Source organism: Dama dama, chromosome 26 (assembly GCF_033118175.1).
Source record: "Dama dama isolate Ldn47 chromosome 26, ASM3311817v1, whole genome shotgun sequence".
Taxonomy (NCBI): domain Eukaryota; kingdom Metazoa; phylum Chordata; class Mammalia; order Artiodactyla; family Cervidae; genus Dama; species Dama dama.
The window spans coordinates 41008643-41029911 of record NC_083706.1 but is presented as its reverse complement, the minus strand read 5'-3'; the positions used below and the strand labels follow the sequence as shown (position 1 = coordinate 41029911).

Sequence of the window (21269 nt, the reverse complement as noted above, 5' to 3'; positions counted from 1 at the left end):
AGAGCAAGGCTTGGCATAGCATGTGTCTTCACCAATCAGATGCCACTTATTAGTTTGTCTTATCAGATTTATTAACTGTCCCCTCAACCAGACTGCAGACTACCCACCCCTTGAGAGTAAGGGCCTTTTTCTATCCCCAAGACCTAACAAAGAGACTTAACATAAATTGTTGGAAGGATACAGATGAGTGAATAAGTTGAAGAATTAAAGTCCTTGAGAATACTTGACCTTTGAAGCTATCGCAAATTGCAAGTCCTGAATCAAAAGAGTTCATGGCCAGAAGTAATACTAACCACAGCAAACTGAAGCCAGCAATGAACTCACAAGTTTTGGTTATCAACTAACGCAAGTTTCCTGTGCCTAAGACATTGCCCAAGAAGAGACACTGGTCAAAGATGTATGTACAACTTTTTAAAGACGTTTTTAAAGAAGTAATATTTTAGACTTTAACTTAAGAGGTGGGGGAAGTTGCCTCAGCACCTCGCTAAGGCTCTGCCTGCCAGAATCATACACACTTGCACACAACAGAGCGAAGGGCTTTGCTGGGAGTGCTGGTTCTGATAGGTTCTGGAGCGTGTATTTCTTCAAGATTTAGAGCCCTTAAAAAAACTAAGATCCTGCTGTAAAAGAGAAGATCACAACATTTAAGCAAGATCCCAACGTGTTACAGACTTAAACTCATTTTACAGTTGTTATATTAATAAATCTATTTGTAGGTCATAGATGGGTTTTGGTAAATTCATCCTTAGTCTGCTCTTTCTTGACATCAAGTCAATTCATTCATTCATTCAGCATATATGGTACACCTACAAGAGGCCCCGTGTTAGGCAAAGAAAAATAATAAATGAGGTGAAGTTCTTGTCCCCAAGAAACACAGTTACATTCCTCAAATGTGCAGTTAGATTAATGCTGTTAACTTACTCAGATCTCACAAAATGGAGCATCAGAGAAACAACATTTTCTCTGTGGTCTTAGCATTCTGTACCTGGTGGACATATGGCTCTTCTATATTCAAACACCACCAATGCCTCTTTCATTTTTAACTTTATTTGGCAAAGCAGCACTGCATAAACTGTTCAGTAACTAGGACACAGCTTACACAGCATGTTAAATCCATATACATTATGAGCAGCAAGTTAGAAACAGAAAAAACAACACTAAGCTACAAGTCTCCTATCATTTTTAAAGAGAAAAAGGAAGAACTATGTCAGTTATGTCCAATCTGAACAGCCGAGTGTTTTAAGGGACATCACCTGCCATCTCCTTAAGTTTTAATATTTACAAATGCTTAGTTTTAAGGTAACAAAGCAGCTGATTGTATCTACAACATGCTATTCTATGACACCACATCAAAAGCTTTAAAAAGGAAGCTCATCTCTATTTTCTTAGTAGCATCTAACATATACCCAAAAACCAAGAATCTTAACTTGTGAATGGTGGTGTTATCTGCTGCACAAAAGCAATTCGATAAATTAACATCAGAACAGAATTAAGTGCCTAAGAAAAGAAAAGTCACTCCTCAAAATCAATTCACAAACCATGTTTTCCATTTTGCAGAACCCCTTCTTTTAATATTTAAAGGAAAACGTGGGCATGTTAAAGTAATAATACACAAATTTATATTTTTCATCCTTCTTTCCAATCTGGCTTCTGTGCCTCTCTGAAGAATTAGAAACCCCACAAATCCACACATTTTCATGCTGAAAATAGTGTAAGAAAGTTCAAAACAAGCTGTGATGCTGTTGATTTTCAAAAGCTTTGAGGACTGAGATGAGCAATCCACTGTAATATTATTATACTGGTCAAGCTGATGTTGCTTTTACAGTTCATCCCTGGGGGGAGAAAGAGAGAAATATATAAGTAGGAGTTACATATGATAAAACTTGGCTTTCTAACAGTTTAGATACAACTAATAAATCAGTAAAAATATACTGATCCCCAAGCAACATATTACATTAAAAAAAAAAACAAAAACAAAACAACCCTAAGCAAATGATTGAGGTCAAAGCAGAAATGGAAATCAGCCATTTCAAACATTGTTCATGCTACTCCAGAATGAATAATGAAAACTAAAGGGCCTGAATTTTTTATTTTTTAATTCAAAAGTAATTTTTTTCCTTCAAGACCAAAAATTCAGAGAAATGATAACTTTTAGATCCAGGATCTTGCTAATACTATTTATTGTAAAATAATAACGAGTATTTAGAGTTCAGATAAGTCTTTATAGTTATATTCACAAAACTGGACAAAAATTTAGTCTTTTGTTTAGAGTATCTGTTGAGTATATTGTTGAGCAATCACTGAGTGGGTTAATGTCAACCCAAACTCTGTGAGAAAAAGCATCATCTGTAGGTATAATACACCTGTCAGCTGATGTCATAAGGCAGCTTTACCAGCTCTAAGAGAAAGCATTTGCTCAGCCAGGTGCAGCACTATACCAGCAACCGCCAGTGAGAGGAAGAAGGAATGAAAATGCAGTCTAAAGTAAACTGTATGGTATATAAATTATACCTCTTAATAAAGTTGCTGAAAGCGAAAAAATAAAGCTACCAGAAAAGCTTCTTATTTGAGGATAATCTGAGGAACAAGCAACACTATTAAATATTCAAGTACTTTAGGGGTAAAGAAGGATGATGTTTGCAACTAAATGTCAAATGATTCAGGGGAAAAAAAAGTTACATATGTGTGTATGTATATGTGTGTTTATATATAGAAAGAGGGAATGAAAAGGAATGTAGAAAGTGTTAATAATTGTTAACTCTGGATGAAGAGATTCAGGAGCTCTTTGCACAATTCTTGCAACTTGTCTGTAACAAAATTTTTTTTATGTTTTTAAAAAGCTGTTAAATAAATTTGAAGGGAAGATAAATAAAGATAAAAATAAAATCTCCCAGGTACATGGTGAATTAAGGGATTTTTGGACAATATGGTATTTTCTATAAAATATGAATTTTATAAATTGTGCAAGAAAATATTTTAAAAATGATTTCTCCTATAAGCTGTCTTTGTCATACAGTACTGTTAAATGATAAGTTATCAGTTCTGGCTCCTCTTAATATATTCTTCCAAATAATATAAGTACTATAATTCTCATAAAACAGTTTTTACTGAAATTCATGCAAGCATTAAAATACTTAAAGAGTTTACTTGCAAAATGCTCTATTCATAAATTTACTTGTGCTTTTTAAAATATGAATTAAAAATACTATTGTTTTTTAATAATTTTACATTTTATTTACCAGTTGCAAGGTACTAAGGATTTTGTCAACAGATATCCTTATTGCCCAACAATATAGTACAACATTTCTAAATATCCTCTCCATTTAAAAATTTTTTTGAAAAGGGAAAAGGATTAAAAACTCTCAACAAACTGGGTATAGAGGGAACGTACCTCAACATAATAAAGGCCACATATGACAAGCTCACAGCTAACATCATTCTCAATGGTGAAAAACTGAAAGCTTTTCCTCTAAAATCAGGAACAAGACAAGGATGCCCACTCTCGCCACTTTTATTCAACATAGTACTGGAAATCCTAGCCAGAGCAATTAGGCAAGAAAAAGAAATAAAAGGCATCAAAATCGGAAAGAAAGACGTAAAACTGTCTCTTTTTGCAGATGATAACTAACTAAAATTAGTTGTTTCTATATACTAATAATAAACTATCAAAAGAAAAATAAAGAAAACAATCTCATTTACAATTATAGCAAAAAGAATAAAATATCTAGAAGTAAATTTAATCAAGGAGGTGAAAGAGTTGTACACTGAAAACTATAGAATGTTAACGAAAGATATTGAAGATGACACAAATAAATGTAAATATATTTCGTACCCATGAACTGGAAGGATTAATAGTTAAAATATCCATACTACCCAAAGTAATCTACTGAATCAATACAATCCCTATCAAAATTTCAATGACATTCTTCACACAAATAGAACAATCCTAAAATTTGTATAAAACCACAAGAGACTCCAAATAGCCAAGGCAATCTTTAGAAAGAACAATAAGACTGGAGGTATCACACTCCCTGACTTCCAACTATATTACAAAGCCAAAGGAATCAGAACAGTATGGTACTTGGCATAAACACAGACATAGAGACCAATGGAACAGAGTAATGAGCCCAGAAATAAACTCATGCATATATGGTCAATTAATCAGGAGCCAAAAATATATGATGAAGAAAGAACAGTCTCTTCAATAAGTAGTGTTGGGAAAACTGGACAGCCACATAAAAATGGAATGAAACTGGACCTCTATCTTAACACCACATCCCAAAAAATCAAAATGGATTAAAGACTTGAATGTAAGACCTAAACTTATTGTGATGATCATTTTGCAATATACCAAATCACTATGTTGTACACCTAAAACTACTACAATGCTATATGTCAATTATATCTCAACAAAACTGGTGGAAAAAAAATCATACCATTAAAAAATATTTAATGACGAGGGACAATGTTGATGATAGTTTATTAAACAAAGAGAGATTACAAAATAAAGCTATGATCTCAGGACTACAAGAGATGTATATACTTCTATGGATATAGAGAAAAGAAGAAAAAAATCTATAAAATGTTAATAAGAGGTGATCTCTAAATTCGGGGATTATGGGTGACTTTTATTCTTTTGTGTTTGTTTTTTTCCTATTTTTACAATGCATTACTTTGATAGGAACTGTACTGTGGAAACCAAATAGAAGGCAATTTATATTAACAGTATCCTCCCTCCCCTAACCCACACACACACACATGAAAAGAAATTAAGTTTACAGATCTGAATTATAAGGTGTTAAGGAAATTATTTAAGGTGTTAAGGAAAACCAAAAATTTGCTGCCATGGCATGTATAACCTTGTTACATCCTACGACTCCAAAATCTATTAACCTTCTTAATTTTTCCTAATATTTAAAATTCTACATAACCATATTTTTCTTTATCTGACTTACATGCATAGATCATTTAAGATGAAAAATAGTATGTACTAAATTTCTACAAAGGCTCTTTAAAACTGCTATATATGTGCTAATATTAGATTCAGTTCAGTTCAGTTCAGTTGCTCAGTAGTGTCTAACTCTTTGTGACCCCAAGGACTGCAGCACGTCAGGCTTCTCTGTCCATCACCAACTCCTGGAGCTTGCTCAAACTCATGTCCATCGAGTCAGTGATGTCATCTAACCATCTCATCCTCTTTTGTCCCCTTCTCCTCCCACCTTCAATCTTTCCCAGCATCAGGGTCTTTTCCAATGAGTCAGTTCTTCACATCAGGTGGCTGAAGCATTGGAGTTTCAGCTTCAGCACCAGCCCTTCCAAAGAATATTCAGGATTGATTTCCTTTAGGATGGACTGGTTGGATCTCCTTGTAGTCCCAGGGACTCTCAAGAGTCTTTTCCAACCCCACAGTTCAAAAGCATCAATTCTTCAGCACTCAGCATTCTTTATGGTCCAACTCTCATATCTATACATGACTACTGGAAAAACCATAGCTTTGACTAGATGGACCTTTGTTGGCAAAGTAATGTCTCTGCTTTTTAATATGCTGTCTAGGTTGGTCATAGCTTTCCTACCAAGGAGCAAGCGCCTTAATTTCATGGCTGCAGTCAACATTTACAGTGATTTTGGGGCCTCCCAAAAATAAAGTCTGTCACTGTTTCTCCATTGTTTTCCCATCTATTTGCCATGAAGTGATGGGACCGGATGACATGATCTTAGTTTTCTGAATATTGAGTTTTAAGTCAGCTTTTTCACTCTATTTCATCAAGAAGCTCTTTAGTGCTTCTTCACTTTCTGCTATAAGGGTGGTGTCATCTGCATATTTGAGGTTACTGATATTTCACCCGGCAATCTTGATTCCAGCTTGTGCTTCATCCAGCCCAGCATTTTGCATGATGTACTCTGCATATGTTAAATAAGCAGGGTGACAAAATATACAGCCTTGACGTACTCCTTTCCCAATTTGGAACCAGTCTGCTGTTCCTTGTCTGGTTCTAACTGTTGCTTCTTGACCTGCATACAGATTTCTCAGGAGGCAGGTCAGGTGGTCTGGTGTTCCCTTCTCTTGAAGAATTTTCCACGGTTTGTTGTGATCCACACAAAGGATTTGGTGTAGTCAATAAAGCAGAAATAGAATTTTTTTTTTTAACTCTCTTGCTTTTTTGATGATCCAACGGATACTGGCAATTTGATCTCTGCTTCTTCTGCCTTTTCTAAATCCAGCTTGAACATATGGAAGTTCACCGTTTATGTACTGTTAAAGCCTGGCTTGGAGAATTTTGAGCATTATTTTGCTAGTGTGTGAGATGAGTCCAATTGTGTTGTAGTTTGAATATTCTTTGGCATTGTCTTTCTTTGAAATTGGAATGAAAACTGACCTTTTTCAGTCCTGTGGCCACTGCTGAGTTTTCCAAATTTGCTGGCATACTGAGTGCACCACTTTAACAGCATCATCTTTTAGGATTTGAAATAGCTCAACTGGAATTCCATCACCTCCACTAGTTTTGATCTTAGTGATGCTTCCTAAGGCCCACTTGACTTCATATTATTTAGATTAGATTAATTATTTAGGTTGCTTAGATTATTTAGTTTCATATTAATTGGATTAATAACTATATGTTACATATTACTTTATTGTATAATAAATTATACACAATTATTAGGCTAATAACTGTAAGACACTAATATTTAGTATTTTATATTCTTTATCAAGAACAACTGAAAATATGTACTGTCAGGAAATAGCAATAAAAATCTATGAATGTTTTCTAATTAATGGGCTTTCTGAGGTAATACAAGCTTTGTACATTTAACTTTGTGCAAAGCATTATGAAAGACATAAAAAGAATTCCAAAAGTAACAATATAGCCTAGCCTTTAAGGATGCAAAGTTTATCATAATGCTGTGTAACACGTGTAAAGAAATTAAAAAGGGACAGTATAGAACAATTTGGAACACAGGATCAATTGGATAAAGAAATTAAAAAGGGACAGTATAGAAACAATTCAGAACACAGGACCTATGAACACAGATCAATTGGACCTATACCATCAATCCTAGAAATGCCCAGTCAGTTCAAAACATCCTTTTCATGAGTACATGGCACTTTAAGAAGACATCAATAGATAAAGTACTTATGGAACAAGAACCCTGAAACATTCCTCTGTTTCACAAAACAGAGATGGACTTATTCCATCGACCCTTGTGGCTACTAAAAACAAAAATAAAACTTACCAGAAGATTAACAAAATGTTGATTTCTAGGTATGTAAAATAAACATGTATGTATAAAATAAAATATAAATAAATATCTGCATTTAGTTAGTTGCAACCAACTAATGCAACTATTACCTATCTATAGTCTTGAACATAATACCACAGATTCTAGGTCTATAGGCTATCTATCTGGCATTCTCTCTCCTTTAAATTAATCCATCAGAATTGTAAGGAATATTTTTCCAAGTATAAGGGGACAAAAGTCGACATTCAAGTTTCCAGGTTTATCTGACATGAAAATTCGGCATGCCCACTAAGTCCTCTCTCTTTTTCTTTTTCCCCATCTAGTTTCTATCACATCTTTCCAGCAAAGATTGGATCTCACTCTCACAGAGCACTCGCCTTAGCTCTGGATGCCTCAATTAGAGAAGGATGGAAAGCAGGTGAGAAATAAGGGAATATTCTAAGAAAGCACTGGGATGAGTCCTTAAATTAATCCTGAAGAAAAAAGTCATCTAGCCTGACAAGAAACTGACTTAGGAAGCTTTTTACATAATTACCATGTGAGATGAGAAAATATAAGTGACTTTTTAATCACATTCTATCCTTACCACCACTGCTTTAATTCAGCCCACCATCACTGCACCCCTGATTTGCCATAGGTATCTTCTATTTCTGGCTATAGCTTTATCCCTTTCCAATCTACTCTCTACCCTACTACCAAAATTATCTTTCTGAAATGGAATTCTGATCCCTTCACTGCCTGGCTTGAACACTTGCTCCCTACCACCCTCAAGCGAGAGTTAACACACTGCTAACTGCCTGTTTGTCTCCTTTTTTGGATCCTCTACCTAACTGTAAGTTCCACTAGAATGGTCAGTTTCAAATTCACAGCTGTGTATTCCTGGCCCTGCAGCAAGGCCCACATAGTGGGCACACACTTGTTGAATTAATGATGTATTAGAGGGTCATCACACTGAAGATACTTAACAAATTTAACAGAATTGCCAAAGAAAAGTATTAGATACTGCTTTTTCAAAGGCAATTTAAAACAAATGCATTTTTTTTTCCTGTCAAGGACAGTTTAAGCATAGGTTAGCCTGATGGCAGTAGAAACAGGACATATAAAAACTAGACGCCTTCTCAAATCTCTTTCATACCTAAATTTAAAAAGAAGCAGAGATACCTGCTCCATGGGAGGAAAGGGGAAGGAAGGAGGTGGTAAGAGCTGACTTCAGACTACATCTGGCTGAGGACCTCTTCCTCCCTGACTTAAAGTTAAGTCTGTCTGCTGTGATGCCCTGGTAGAGAGAAGAGGGCAGCGGCAGAGAGAGCTGAGGTGACTCCTACATGTGGGAGCAGCTGCTTCGCTCTATAGCTACAGCTCCTGTCAGAGACCCCCACTCCCTACCCCGTCTCTGCTCTCAGTGGGTTCCAGTAAAATCGTTTCCTCACCTTTAAGTCTAGAGAGGTAACAGCTTCCTACCATCACCTTGGAAATCCCTGGTCCCTGGCTATGCCACATCCTTCACCGGTTCCCATAACTTTTCCCATATTTCTTTGAATAGTCCCTTCATTAAAATCACTTCAAAATCCTGGCTAAGCACACTTGGACCTTGACTGACAATTTATGAACACAAAAAGGAATAGCAGATGAATGGGCCCTTAAGATTTTAAGTTAACCGTTGATTTAGCTTTACTCTTTCAAACATTCTATTTTCTAATAATTTCTTTCAGCACAAATTTAACGTCAGTTTTTTTTTTTCAACTTCATTTCCAGATTCTGTTTTATATTCTTTAAACTTCATGATTTACAACTAAGCAACTGACTATCTCTGTAATTATAACTACATCTTTGGACATACGAAAATGTGTTTGAAAAGATAGTAAATTTGCAATAGAAAAAAATAGAAAATCCTCTTAGTACAACTGAAGAAAAGTTTCCTATGTGCATACATGTAAAATTGCTCAGTATTTTTAAAAGTTGAAGGCCAAAAAGAAAACCAAGTATATATATATTTAAATATTCGGTAAATGACTGAACAATTGTCCATAGATTTAAAAATTATTCTAAATTTAATACAAATAGTTTAGTCTTATCAGGGGTAAAATACAGGTAAGTGGAAGCCTGAAGCTTATATAATTGGGTAAGGGTGGGGGCAGGTTGAACTGCTTTATGAAGGGGAAAAAAAAAAAGGTACACTAAAAACGAGGCTATGTATATAAAATTTGGTATAAGGCCATGACTGGCCCAAAGCAAGTGAGGGCCCAGAAACTTAAGTTTCATTACCTTCAAGCTAAATCTACTTCTGGTTATAAAAACAAAACTCGTTTTGTATATATCTGGTTATAAAAACAAAAAGCACTCTTACCTGATACCCTATTTCAGTAATATCAGTGATATGTTTGCTGCATTTATAGAGCAGCAATCATAATATTTTGTAATTATATAGCCATACTAGAAGCAAAGTGAAGGAAGTTTGTAACTATATCTGATTCTAATTGACAAGACTGCTAGCTTTTAAAAAATTTTTTTAAAGAAGTGGCTGTGCTCCAGGTTAGAATTCAAAGAAAACAGCTATAACTACATGGTGAAGTGAAAGTCGCTCAGTCATGCCCAGCTGTTTAAGACCCCATGGACTAGTCAGTCCATGTATATATGTAATTCTCCAGGCCAGAATACTGGAGTGGGTAGCCTTTCCCTTCTCCAGGGGATCTTCCCAATCCAGGAATCGAACCCAGGTCTCCTGCATCGCAGGTGGATTCTTTACCAGCTGAGCCACAAGGGAAGTCCTTAACTTTATTAACAACTACATTAGGTGAAGAATTAAAATGCATTTCCTAATAAGGATTAACAGAAATGGCCAGTCAGAATTAATCAAAAGTAAAACTCAGTTTTGAACAGAGTTAAGATTCATTACCACTTTTGCTGTTAAACATTCATTAAAAAGGTATCTTTCCTCTTTCCAGAAAACAAAATTGAGAGGTCTATGAAGCCTGGTGTGTTGCAGTTCACGGGGTCACAAAGAGTCAGACACTACTTAGCGACTGAAAAACAACATTAAATCTATAATCGCCATTTTACTTATTAAGAAATCATCTTAAAATAAGTACCTCTGTCAAGTAAAAACAGATTCTAAAACAAGGAAACAGTGAGACCTTTCTTATTTTGGCAGGTAATTTCAAGTAGTCTTAGCTAATGTCTTACTTATGGATCTCACTCCCTCCCCCTGGTGAGAGTGGGCAGGGGAAGAAGGAAGACAGGAAACAGAGAAAGCTTGGCTTCAAAGGGAATATCCAAAGATGCTGAGACACAGAAACAAAAGTGGGCGTTAAACGAGCCATGCTGTGCTGAAGACATGCCACATGCTGTTGGCCCTTTGGGTGGGTGTGTGAGACCTGGGCACTCACAGAACCCCCTTCCCTCCCCAGGGACTTAGAGGAGCTCAACAATTGGCCAGTCTGTTGTATAAAATGGTTAAGCTTCTTCCTTACTGTGGTTCTGAAATAACAGCAGGATATAAAACAGGCACAGGTTGTCAGGCATCTATGAACCTGACTGAAAGAGAGAAGTCAAGCTCAGAGCAAGAATGTCCTCTCTGGCATTGACACCTTCGAAAACTGGGACAAGAGTATCTTTTCCCTTCTCTTTCTTCACAACAATGCTATAATAGAAGATGAACTAGGGCAGGAAATGATCCCTTCTCTTCAGATGAAAGCCTTCATTTCCATGACCATATAGCAGATATAAAAATTAGTTGTCAATATAGAAACAGAGTGGCTGATAATAAAGTAAAATTTAGAAAGCGTGACTGACAGCCTCTTTAAAAAGAAAAACACCTTTGTGCCAACCAAGTCTCACCCTACTTTCCCAAAGATGAGTTAAATCGAAAGAAGGACAGACCATGCAAAACTTTTCTACATTTTTAATGTAGTGAATTTCTGATGTTAAAATGGAGTAGCATAAAGGTGACAACCAAAAACGCGGCTCTTGCAGTCTGATCTCTGAACATCCACACCCTTTCACCTTGCGTGTGTGGAAGAAGAAAGAGCAGAAGATAAAATCACTTCCACCTGGACCACTGCTTTTCTTTATCTGTTAAAGGCACGTATATCACTCCCATCAGAGGCTTCATTTTGACACTGCCATCTTGCAGCTTGTCATACTGCTCCAACATCTGGTTTCCACCTGCAGGACCAACTGGCAATATCAATCTTCCACCAGGCTTTAACTGGTCTATTAACTAAAAGAAAGAGAAAAGGACACACACACCAAGTTATAGATTTTTTATTAATAGTCATTTTATATCACTATACACAACTTTCAGTGTCCATGGGCAGAAAGCAGAAATGTACCTTACTTAGTGCACACATTCTTCCGTTGTTAAACTTGTTACTCAATTACTCACTTACTCATTTACTACTGACCTCCTCTACTACAGTACAAATTCTCTGATGATGGGGACTGTGTCTTATTCATCTTTGTGCCCTTAGCATCAAACATAGTACCTAGTACAACTGCAAAGCTCAAAATCTTTGAGTTGAACCACATAATATGGACTATCCTCTTGAGAAGACCAAAGGCAAAGCAGAAAATTTCAATTCCTGTATGCCTGTTATCAGTCTTTGTAGTTTGGGAGGGAAGAGGGGAAGTGTAGACAATCAGCAAGGAATCCCTATTCTATCTAAGAATTTAAGGCATCACTGAACCAGAGATAAGGGAACTCTGGTTTTATGACTGAGTTTAGGATCACAGGCAGCATGACGTGATAAAGGAAGGTAGGGCTGGGGTCCCTGCAGCATTAGAACGAGGACGCCGCTGTTAATGAAGAACCAAAATTGCTCAGTTAAAGCCCCTCTGGTTAGAAAATTTTTAAGTCACATGTTACAATGTGAATGCAGCCTGAAAGATGATCATCAATCAAAAAGAGTAAGGAAAAAAACCTTCCCAGATAAGGGTGTCCTTAATTAAAATTCTGGTTGTCAGCAAGTCTATCTTATTTTTTCCCTTTTAATTCCTCTAAATGTCAAGATTTTCAATGAAAAAATAGGCTTCTTCCCTCTCCCTCAATCTTGCTCCTTTAATCCATTAATTTTAAAACCTTTTAGCTGTCTTTTTTTATAGTGCTTACTTCTAAAGCATGTCATTTTTTTTTAACTGAAATATAATTGACATATAAACACTGTGTTAGTTTTAGGTGTACAACATAATGATTCAATATATGTATATAATGTAAAATGCTTACTACAATAAACTTAATTAACATCTATTATCACACATAATTACAATTGTTTTCTTGTGATGAAAACTTTTAAGGTTTACTCTCTTAGCAACTTTTAATTATATAATATAGTATTATTAACTATAGTCAATATAGTCAATAATTAACATAGTATTAATTATAGTCACCATGCTGAATAACATTTCCTTTTCTACTTCAAATTATATGCCAGATGAGGACTAAGCTCTCATACATGAACACTTGTCCCTCAGTATCCAAGGGGGGCTGGTCCCAGGACCTTATCTCTGATACCAAAATCCACAGACATGCAAGTTCCTTATAGACAATGGTGTAGTACTTCCATATAACCTATACATCCCATGTACTTTAAATCATCTCTAGATTACTTATTACATTTAATACAAGGCATACACCATGTAAACAGTTGCCAGGTACAACTTCAAACTGCAACAACAAATTCAAGTTCTCTGCTTTTTGGAACTTTCTGGAAAATTTTTTCTGAATATTTTCGATCTGTGATTGGTTGAATCCTTGAATGTGGAACCCTTGGACACAAAGGGCCAGCTGCATTCTGCTTCTTTCCCCTAATCCAACCAATATCATCATTTTTTTATGAAAACCGTTTTCTGTTATGACTGTGTAAACATAACTTGCACCTGAGCCAAGAGGTACTCAGTTACTATTTCCTTTCTTATAGAATAGTTGTTTTCTCTGCAGTTAAAAACTGAAGCTTTTTCCTTTTTTTTCACTCACTTAATTTTCTTTGTAACTGTTTCTCCCAACAGCTTCTTGCCGAAATTTTTATACAGTCAAATCTATTTATAAGCACCCCCCTTTTTTCTTTTACTTCTCTCTCTCTCTTTTTTTGTAGGCTCCCTTGTAGTTCTCCTCCTCCTCTGCTCTAAATCTGGACTGGTTAGTCTCCGGGCCTGCTGCATAGCTGTCATGCCGGGACTTCCCTTTGCAACAATACTGGCAACTCTGACCATTTCTCTCCTGAACAAGCTGTCCTACCTTCCTAGACGCCATGGCTGCTTCCTTCTGGTTTCCCCCACTGTCTCTCTACTCCCTCATTTTTTGATGACATTTAAAGCAATTCCTCCAGAAGTATTCTGTGAAACAGTACTGTGGAATACTTTTAAAGAGATTGAGATTTGCAAGTCTAAAATTATCTTTCTTCTATGTATTTAGTGATATGTGCAGGTACAAGATTCAAGACTGGAAACTGGAAATCATTTTCAGTTCACAATTGTGATGCTTTGCCTCTGACTTGTTCATTCTAATGCTGCTTATCTACAGATTGATGCCTTTCTGATTACTGACCCTTAATGAATGATCCATTTTGTTTTCCTGGAAACTTTTAGAATATTCTCTTTATAACACTCTGAAATTTCATGGTGATACTGTGGGTCCCCCCCTTTTAAAAAATTCATTATACTAGGTACTCAATAGATGTTTTTAAACTACAGAATCATGTCTTTCAGTTCTTGGAAATTTTCTTAGGGCTTAGGGCTGATTGTTCCTCATAAAGAATTTCAAGCAGCAGCTCCTCTTTTCAGGCCACAATGTCATCTCTGGTTTCCAAGGTCCTGATGCCTCCAGTTTTTAAGCTTTTGCTGAGTTCTGCAAAACAAACGGCCTCTGCACTGATACTCCCCTCTGTAGTCTCTTTGGTTCAGCTTCCTCCACCCTTCCAGGTCAGTTATTACTCCATCTGCTTTTCTGTCTTCATACACTGTAGCATTCAGGACTGTTAAGTATAATCTCCTAGATAACTGAATATAGAGTTTCATATTTCTTGTTTCTTGTTTTTCTAGCTGTTATGAGGCGGTATCCAAAGGAGGCATAAACATCCTGACTCTATTATCTTAAAACTGGAAAGCGCCTCCAGCATGTATGTCTATCTTCAAATTTAATCAGATGTAAAGAGCCACCCCCCAAATAATACTCCACCTGCGACTACAAATGTTCAAATTCATACTGAGCTAAAGCCAGAAATGCCCTTCAAGATCATCTTAGGATCTTAGTAGGGAAGATGAGTCCCGTCCCCAAGAATCTTTCATTTAAACACATTTCTATTTTATATTTTAATTGTTCTTCCTAGGTTGCCAATATTTTCAAAAAACAAAAAAAGTTTAAGAAGTTAAAAAAAAAACCTACTGATCATGTGTTCGTATATGAAAATTCATTATTTACTTATGACTTGTACAACTTTCTACATCATGTTAATACTTCTGTTAAAAACTACTAGTTTGGTCTTTTTAAAAAAATAGATTACAGGGCCAGAGAGAATAGTTCATTTTCCTAAAGTCATTCAGCCAATGAGTAACAAGTCAGTAATCAGAACAAATCTCCAAACTTTCAGCTCCTCATAACTGTGTAAACACACACAAAACTACGTCCAGGTTGGGGAGTTAATGAGACTGGGCAAAAGAGACAGAGTCAATTTTAGCCCCTTGTCATCTAGTTAAGAACTGTGTAAAAATCACATGTAATAGAAATCTAAGCCAAGGATTATTTGGGCTGACATAAGTTTATCAGAGTCTTACTAAAATGAAAACTCAATTTTGTACTTAAATATTTCCTTGACTATGTAATATACACTACTGGAACAGCCTACCTTCTCATTGCAACTATGCAAATTTAGATTTCCTTCTTCCTACTATTCAAGATTCAGTTCAAATTTTATTACTGTATGAAATCTCCTTCACTATTCTATACAACATACTCCCCTTCCTCTGAACTCCTACAGTGCGTATTTTCTTTTCCCTTCAATATCTATCATATGCTGACGATATGCTATCAAATCATTCATTTCTCTGACATATGTATGATAGATCTCTTCTAGTAAAGTCAGTGAGGGTAAGATGTATGACAAATACTTCCTGGTCTTACCCATGCACCTAACATAGTCTTGTACATAACACACCAAGTGATTACCAGGTCATGAACTCCAGAGGGATTTTCCCAATTTTACTGGTGTACTAGTTCTTAGTTGAATCAAATATTGCTCGAAATAAGACAGTCACGAGCTGTGGCCTAGTCATCTTCATGTCATTTATACAACTGTTTGTATATGAAAAAAACTGCCTATAATTAAAATACACAGCTAATTAAAATTAAAATTCAATTTAAAAAATTGAGCATAATTATCGGCCAAAAAAAAAAAAAAAGGGTACAATGTAACATAGACGGTATTTTCAACATCAACAGAAGTCATTTCCTATAAATGTTTAAGAGCTTTAATTGAATGAAGTAGACAAACACAGAAAAAAAAAAACCAACTCACTGCCTGGGGCACAACTGGGGCTGCAGCTCCCACGTGAATAGCATCGTAAGGGGCTTCTGCGGCGTATCCCATTCGTCCATCCCCCACTGAAAGAAAACAGTGCTGTAAACACCTGTTCTGACAGAATTACCCAGCGTGAAGAATTATAGGAGGTTTAAAGCGGCAAAAGGACAGATCTTTTTAAAATCACTTAACTAAGTGATGCTGGGACAATGGATAATTCAAAGAAAAAATAGACACTTGGAACCCCACACCTCACGAATACACAAAAATGAACGTCAAAAAGATCAAAGGTCTAAATGTAAAAAGTTAAAACGGTAGTATGTCCGAGAAATAATTCAAGGATGTATCTTCATGATTTCAGAGTACCTTAAATAGGATACAAAAAACACTACAAGAAATGGGTAAGTCTGGCTATATTAAAATTAAGAGTTTTTAATTATCAAAAAGAACAGTTAAGAGAGTAAAAAGACAGATCACAGAGTGGGAGAAGAGATTTACAATATGTATAAATAGACAAAAGGTTAGTGTATAAAAGTCCTACAAATAAAAGAAAAATATAAATAACTCAATATCTGAATAGACATTTCACAAAAGAGGAAATCCAAATGGCCAAACATATGAAAAAGTGTTCAACTTCACTGATTAATATTAAAATACAAAATTAAAACCACAGAGATACTACCATATACTAAGTGGGTGAAGAGAAAAATTTAGTCATCCCAAGTATTGGGATTGTGAGGTGAAGCAATAGGAACCTTGATATATTACTGATGGGAATGTAATGGGAATGTAAGTTGGTTCAGTCACTTAAAAAAACAATTTTTGCAATATCTATGGTCACTCTATGAACTTGTAGCAACACATCTACAGAAATAAGTGCTTGTATGATGAGTGTATATCAGCATCTGGACTTATGTACACTGCAGCACTGTGAGTATCTCTAAATCAGAAACAACCCAAAACATCCATCTACAGTAGCATTAATAAAAAAATTTTGGTAATGTTCCTACATTTGACTGCTATACAGCAATAAAAGTCAACCACCATGCAAAAAGGATGAATCTTACAAACATAATAATGAATGAAAAGTCATTCATCATAGAATATGTACCATATGATTCCATTAAGCTAACATTGAAGATATTAAACATCATTTATGGAACTGCAATTAGGTAGTAAATGCCTAGAACTAGTGATACTAGTCACCACTAGGGAAAAGGGAGGTAGTTACAATGAGGAAACAGAAAGCAGAGGACTCTCAAGGTGCTGATAAAGTCCTATTTCTTGATCAGTGTGGTGATTAAACAGGTGCTTGGTAAGCTTCACATTTATGTTTTCTGCATATTTTGAGGTCTGTTATTTTTCTCAATATAAAACATACTCACAATGTGTCCACAAATACTACTGAATGGAAAGTGAAGTTACTCAGTCGTGTCCGACTCTTTGCGACCCCATGGACCATGACCTACCAGGCTCTTCCGTCCATGGGATTTTCCAGGCAAGAGTACTGGAGTGGGTTGCCATTTCCTTCTCCAGGGCATCTTCCCGACCCAGGGATCGAACCCGGGTCTCCCGCATTGCAGGCAGACGCTTTACCGTCTGAGTCACCAGGGAAGCCAACTAAAGAACAATATGTAGAGTATAAGTCAATCTAAAAACTGTGTGTGTATGTGTGTGTACAATTTATTCATACATATATTTATATGTCTAAAAACCTGAGGAAAAAAAGAGGCTTTCTTTACCTTACACACCTCTGTACCGCTTACATTGTCTACATTCCACACTGATTACTCTGATGTCACTTCTTAAAGAAGCAGTGAAGAGAGAACTCAACATGACATCTTCTGAAACGGTTAACAGTCATGTCACCCGTGGTCAAGGCGGAAGCAGCGTAACATTTTAGTTTATTTTCTTGCTTAGTACGTAAAAGTGAATGTTAAAAAAAAAAAAGCAATAATTAGCTCTGAATACTATTGTCGCTTGCATGGGACTTTTCTGAAAACAAAAATTCTCCAGAGAGGAAATTTTCAAAGCTCTCTGATACTTACCAACCAGTTGCACCCTCCCTGAAGACAAAAGCATTGGATCATCCTTTCTGACATTATTTATTGAGTCATCTACTAGCTCTTTAATGTGGTCAATTCCTATGACTTTTCCACTAGGTCCAACCTAGAAGTGAGAATAATTCGATGGTTTTAATTAGTTTTTATAAGGTGTCAATAAATTATTTCTTTATCCAAAGTCATATTCAGCAATGAGAAATCAGGACAAATAAACAGTTTAAACCTCTAATTTGATTGTTAAACACTCAGTTTATTATACATTATTTGGCAAATACAACTCTCTCAGCCATAACCCTAACTGAATGATGATATTTCAGTAATTACAAAGCTAGAATTATAAAAATGTATAATACTAAGAAAAATGGTATCTTCCTTCATTTTTTTCAGACCCAGAACCCTGAAATGGGACTTAGCTACCAATATTAAATGGTAGCTATTAGTGCAACCATTTTTTATTTAAATTCCATTGAAAAGTGTGACTTTAAACATAAAACAGATACATAAAAATTTTATAGGAATTTCTATACTGATCCTGTTGCCACATATGGGAAATATAAAAATACATAAAAATATCAAAAGACCCTAAATATAAATATTAACTGTAGAACAAAATTAACACAATAAAGACTCTGAAGTCAGACTATCTGGGTTTACATCTAAGTTTCTTACTTACAACTATATAACCTTGACAAGTTATTCTATCAATCAGGTTCCTCAGCTGTAAAGTGAGGAGGAAGTGGGTACATACCCCATAAATGACATGAGGACTAATAAGAGAATACATGAAAAGCATCGTGAACACTGACCAGCACATGGTAAACGTATGAAAAACATTAATTACTATCATTCTCAAAAAGATAACTCAGAAATAAAATGACTTTTTAAAAAATGATAATGCCTCTGAAACCATAAACAGTCAAGTGTAGAGAACAAGTCATTAATTAAACACCATTTCTAGTATTTAATTACATCCCATTCAGTTCAGTTCAGTTCAGTCACTCAGTCGTGTCCGACTCTTTGCGACCCCATGAACTGCAGCATGCCAGGCCTCCCTGTCCATCACCAACTCCCGGAGTTTACTCAAACTTATGTCCATCGAGTCGGTGATGCCATCCAGCCCATTACTGAGGGTTAAATTTATACAAAACAAGTCAAACAACTGAAAAAGAATATCTGAATCCTTATTGTGTGCCTGGCACTGTTCTGGAGGCTTAGGATACATCAATGAAAAAAACTCAGACAAAATTCCCACCACTCTGGAGCTTACATTCTAATAGCCTGCCAATTATACATTCATAGCAAATTGAATGGATTCTAGTCAAAAAGGACCCATAAATCCTAACTTAACTAGACCATAACCTTCCAAGCTGGCCTCCAGGTATAGATTTCTCATAATCAACCTGACTTGATTATCTGAGCACAGATAAACTTTTACTCCAAGGTGCCTGAGTGTGCCTCCAGACTTAAACTCAGAATAGGCATTATCGGATAAGCCTCTGATGATGAAATTTGCAGTATAATAAAATAAAATAAAAATGCATTAATTTTTCTTAATGTAAAAAGAGCTCTCCTTCAAACCTAATAAACCTATTGTTTGGATATCAGGTTGTATTTGGTTCTGCCAGATGAGAACTTATAAGAATGAAATTTGGGAGCTCTTGGTTGCCACTGTGTGATCACAAGAGAAAAGCATATCGGAGAATGCAGAGAACTTGTGGAGGAGAGCCAAGTCAAACCAAGAACCAGAGAGAAACTCCCTGTCCATAACAACTTGAGATCTTTCTCTGAATCCAGCCATACAAGAAGCCAGAGAGACCTCTAGACTTTTCCATGATATAACCAAATAATTCCCTTCTAGTTCTGCCAGAGTTCAACTGAATGTTCTGTCACCATCACAACAAAAAGAAATCCTAGGTGACATATATTCTAATTGCTATCTTAACAGAATTTAAAAAGAAAGAAAACCTTCAAAAACTGCTAGTGAAAAAGATACACAGCCAAATCATATAATATGCTTCTGTTGGGGCCAGAATAGTAAATAAAGCTCTTACCATACGTGCAAAACACGCAGTAAGGATTCCACTTCCAGATCCTACATCAAGAGCTTTAGCTCCTTCATGCAACTGATCAAATAGAAGTTCTAGTGCATATGCATGCTGCCAAAAGAAAACAAAGCAAGGATTCATTTTTATTCCCAGGATTCTATAAAGTATATATACATGGCATATGAATAAAGCTGCTAACTTCTCAACAATTTTTCCACTACTGTCATCTACCAAAACAATGAAAACATAACATATTACATACTTATACCTACAGAGGAACTATGCAAGAACATTCTAGTTTGATTAAAATTCTTGTGTTTAAACTGTTTCAGTAATTTTAGATCTCCAGTATATGAATATTTAAAATTTAACTAATTCAAAGTAAAAAGCTACAAAAAGAACAAATATGCCTAATGAGAGATACTTAAGTTAGCTTCAATCTTCCATAAGAAATAGATAATCTTAAAAGGTATTAATATACCATAAGATAATATAATAATCTTTTTAATAATCTTGTAAAGTATATCCATAGGATAAATAGCTAGAGGTGGAAGTAAGGGGGCCAAAGGATACATATTTTTATGTTTACAGTGTAAATTACATATCAAATAAAGTCACTGGTTAATGTTTGGACCAAACCAAGAAATAAAGACTTCTCTATTCCATCCTCTTTATGAACTTACATTTTAGTACTTTTCCAAAATGTGAGGTTAGAATTAATAAATGGTATCTCAAAAGCTGTCCTTAAATGCCTAGTATGTTCACTACTAAAAATCATCAGATCCAATAGCAATAAGCACAGTCACTATCAGATAAAAATATACATCCATGAATCTATAGTGACAGTAAGTAAATATATCCCTCAGCACACACATAAATGGAGGATAGGGAGAAACTGTTCCCAAATGTTCCAAATACAGATGAAATAATGAACTTAGAAAACTGCCATTTGGCAACAAGTTCAGTAATAACTGATTTAAGTCAAAAATCACAAATGGATGCTGAAACTGGTATATTATCACTTGATAAGGAAACACTCTCAAAGTGTTTGCCCAAGACACATTGATTACAAAAGGGAAAAATAATAACTTTACAATGGAGGTCAGAAGTTTCTTAGTGGAGAAACTTGACTGACACTACCTCAATCAGATGATTAAAGTTACTATCACCAAAAATGGGACACTCTGACATTACACAACATCTGCAATATTCCAGGCAAAAATGCATAACTCATATCTAATCGAGAAGAAAAATCAGACCAACCTAAATTGAGAGGAAATCTATAAAATAACTGGCCTGTATTCATAAATATTTTCAAGACTACAAAAGAAAAAAACTAAGGCACTGTTCTAGATTAAAAAGACATGGCAATTGAATGAAACTCCTGATCTGTAACTTTCTTCTTCTATAAA

The 21269-nt window shown here is 35.5% G+C and overlaps 2 protein-coding genes across 4 annotated transcripts in view; one reads left to right on the top strand and one right to left on the bottom strand.

Annotated features, from left to right (window-relative positions):
* LRP11 (LDL receptor related protein 11) overlaps positions 1-7657 on the top strand; it is a 64104-nt gene extending 56447 nt beyond the window's left edge. The window contains exon 7 of the mRNA XM_061130298.1: positions 7563-7657. Within this exon, the coding sequence (XP_060986281.1) occupies positions 7563-7621 (59 nt within the window). The 3' untranslated portion in view covers positions 7622-7657. The remainder of the gene's footprint in view (positions 1-7562) is intronic.
* The window catches only part of PCMT1 (protein-L-isoaspartate (D-aspartate) O-methyltransferase), a 42895-nt gene continuing 22657 nt past the window's right edge, over positions 1032-21269 (bottom strand). Inside the window, exons 4-9 of one of the 3 annotated variants that reach the window (XM_061130299.1) lie at positions 19864-19968; positions 17798-17918; positions 15747-15832; positions 11289-11458; positions 3392-3535; positions 1032-1832 (exon numbers count right to left, since the gene is read on the bottom strand). In XM_061130299.1, coding sequence (XP_060986282.1) covers positions 1820-1832; positions 3392-3535; positions 11289-11458; positions 15747-15832; positions 17798-17918; positions 19864-19968 — 639 coding nt within the window. In that variant the 3' untranslated portion in view covers positions 1032-1819. Of the gene's footprint in view, positions 1833-3391; positions 3536-11241; positions 11459-15746; positions 15833-17797; positions 17919-19863; positions 19969-21269 lie in introns of all 3 variants that reach the window. The other 2 variants (XM_061130301.1, XM_061130300.1) reach the window with 2 other exon arrangements.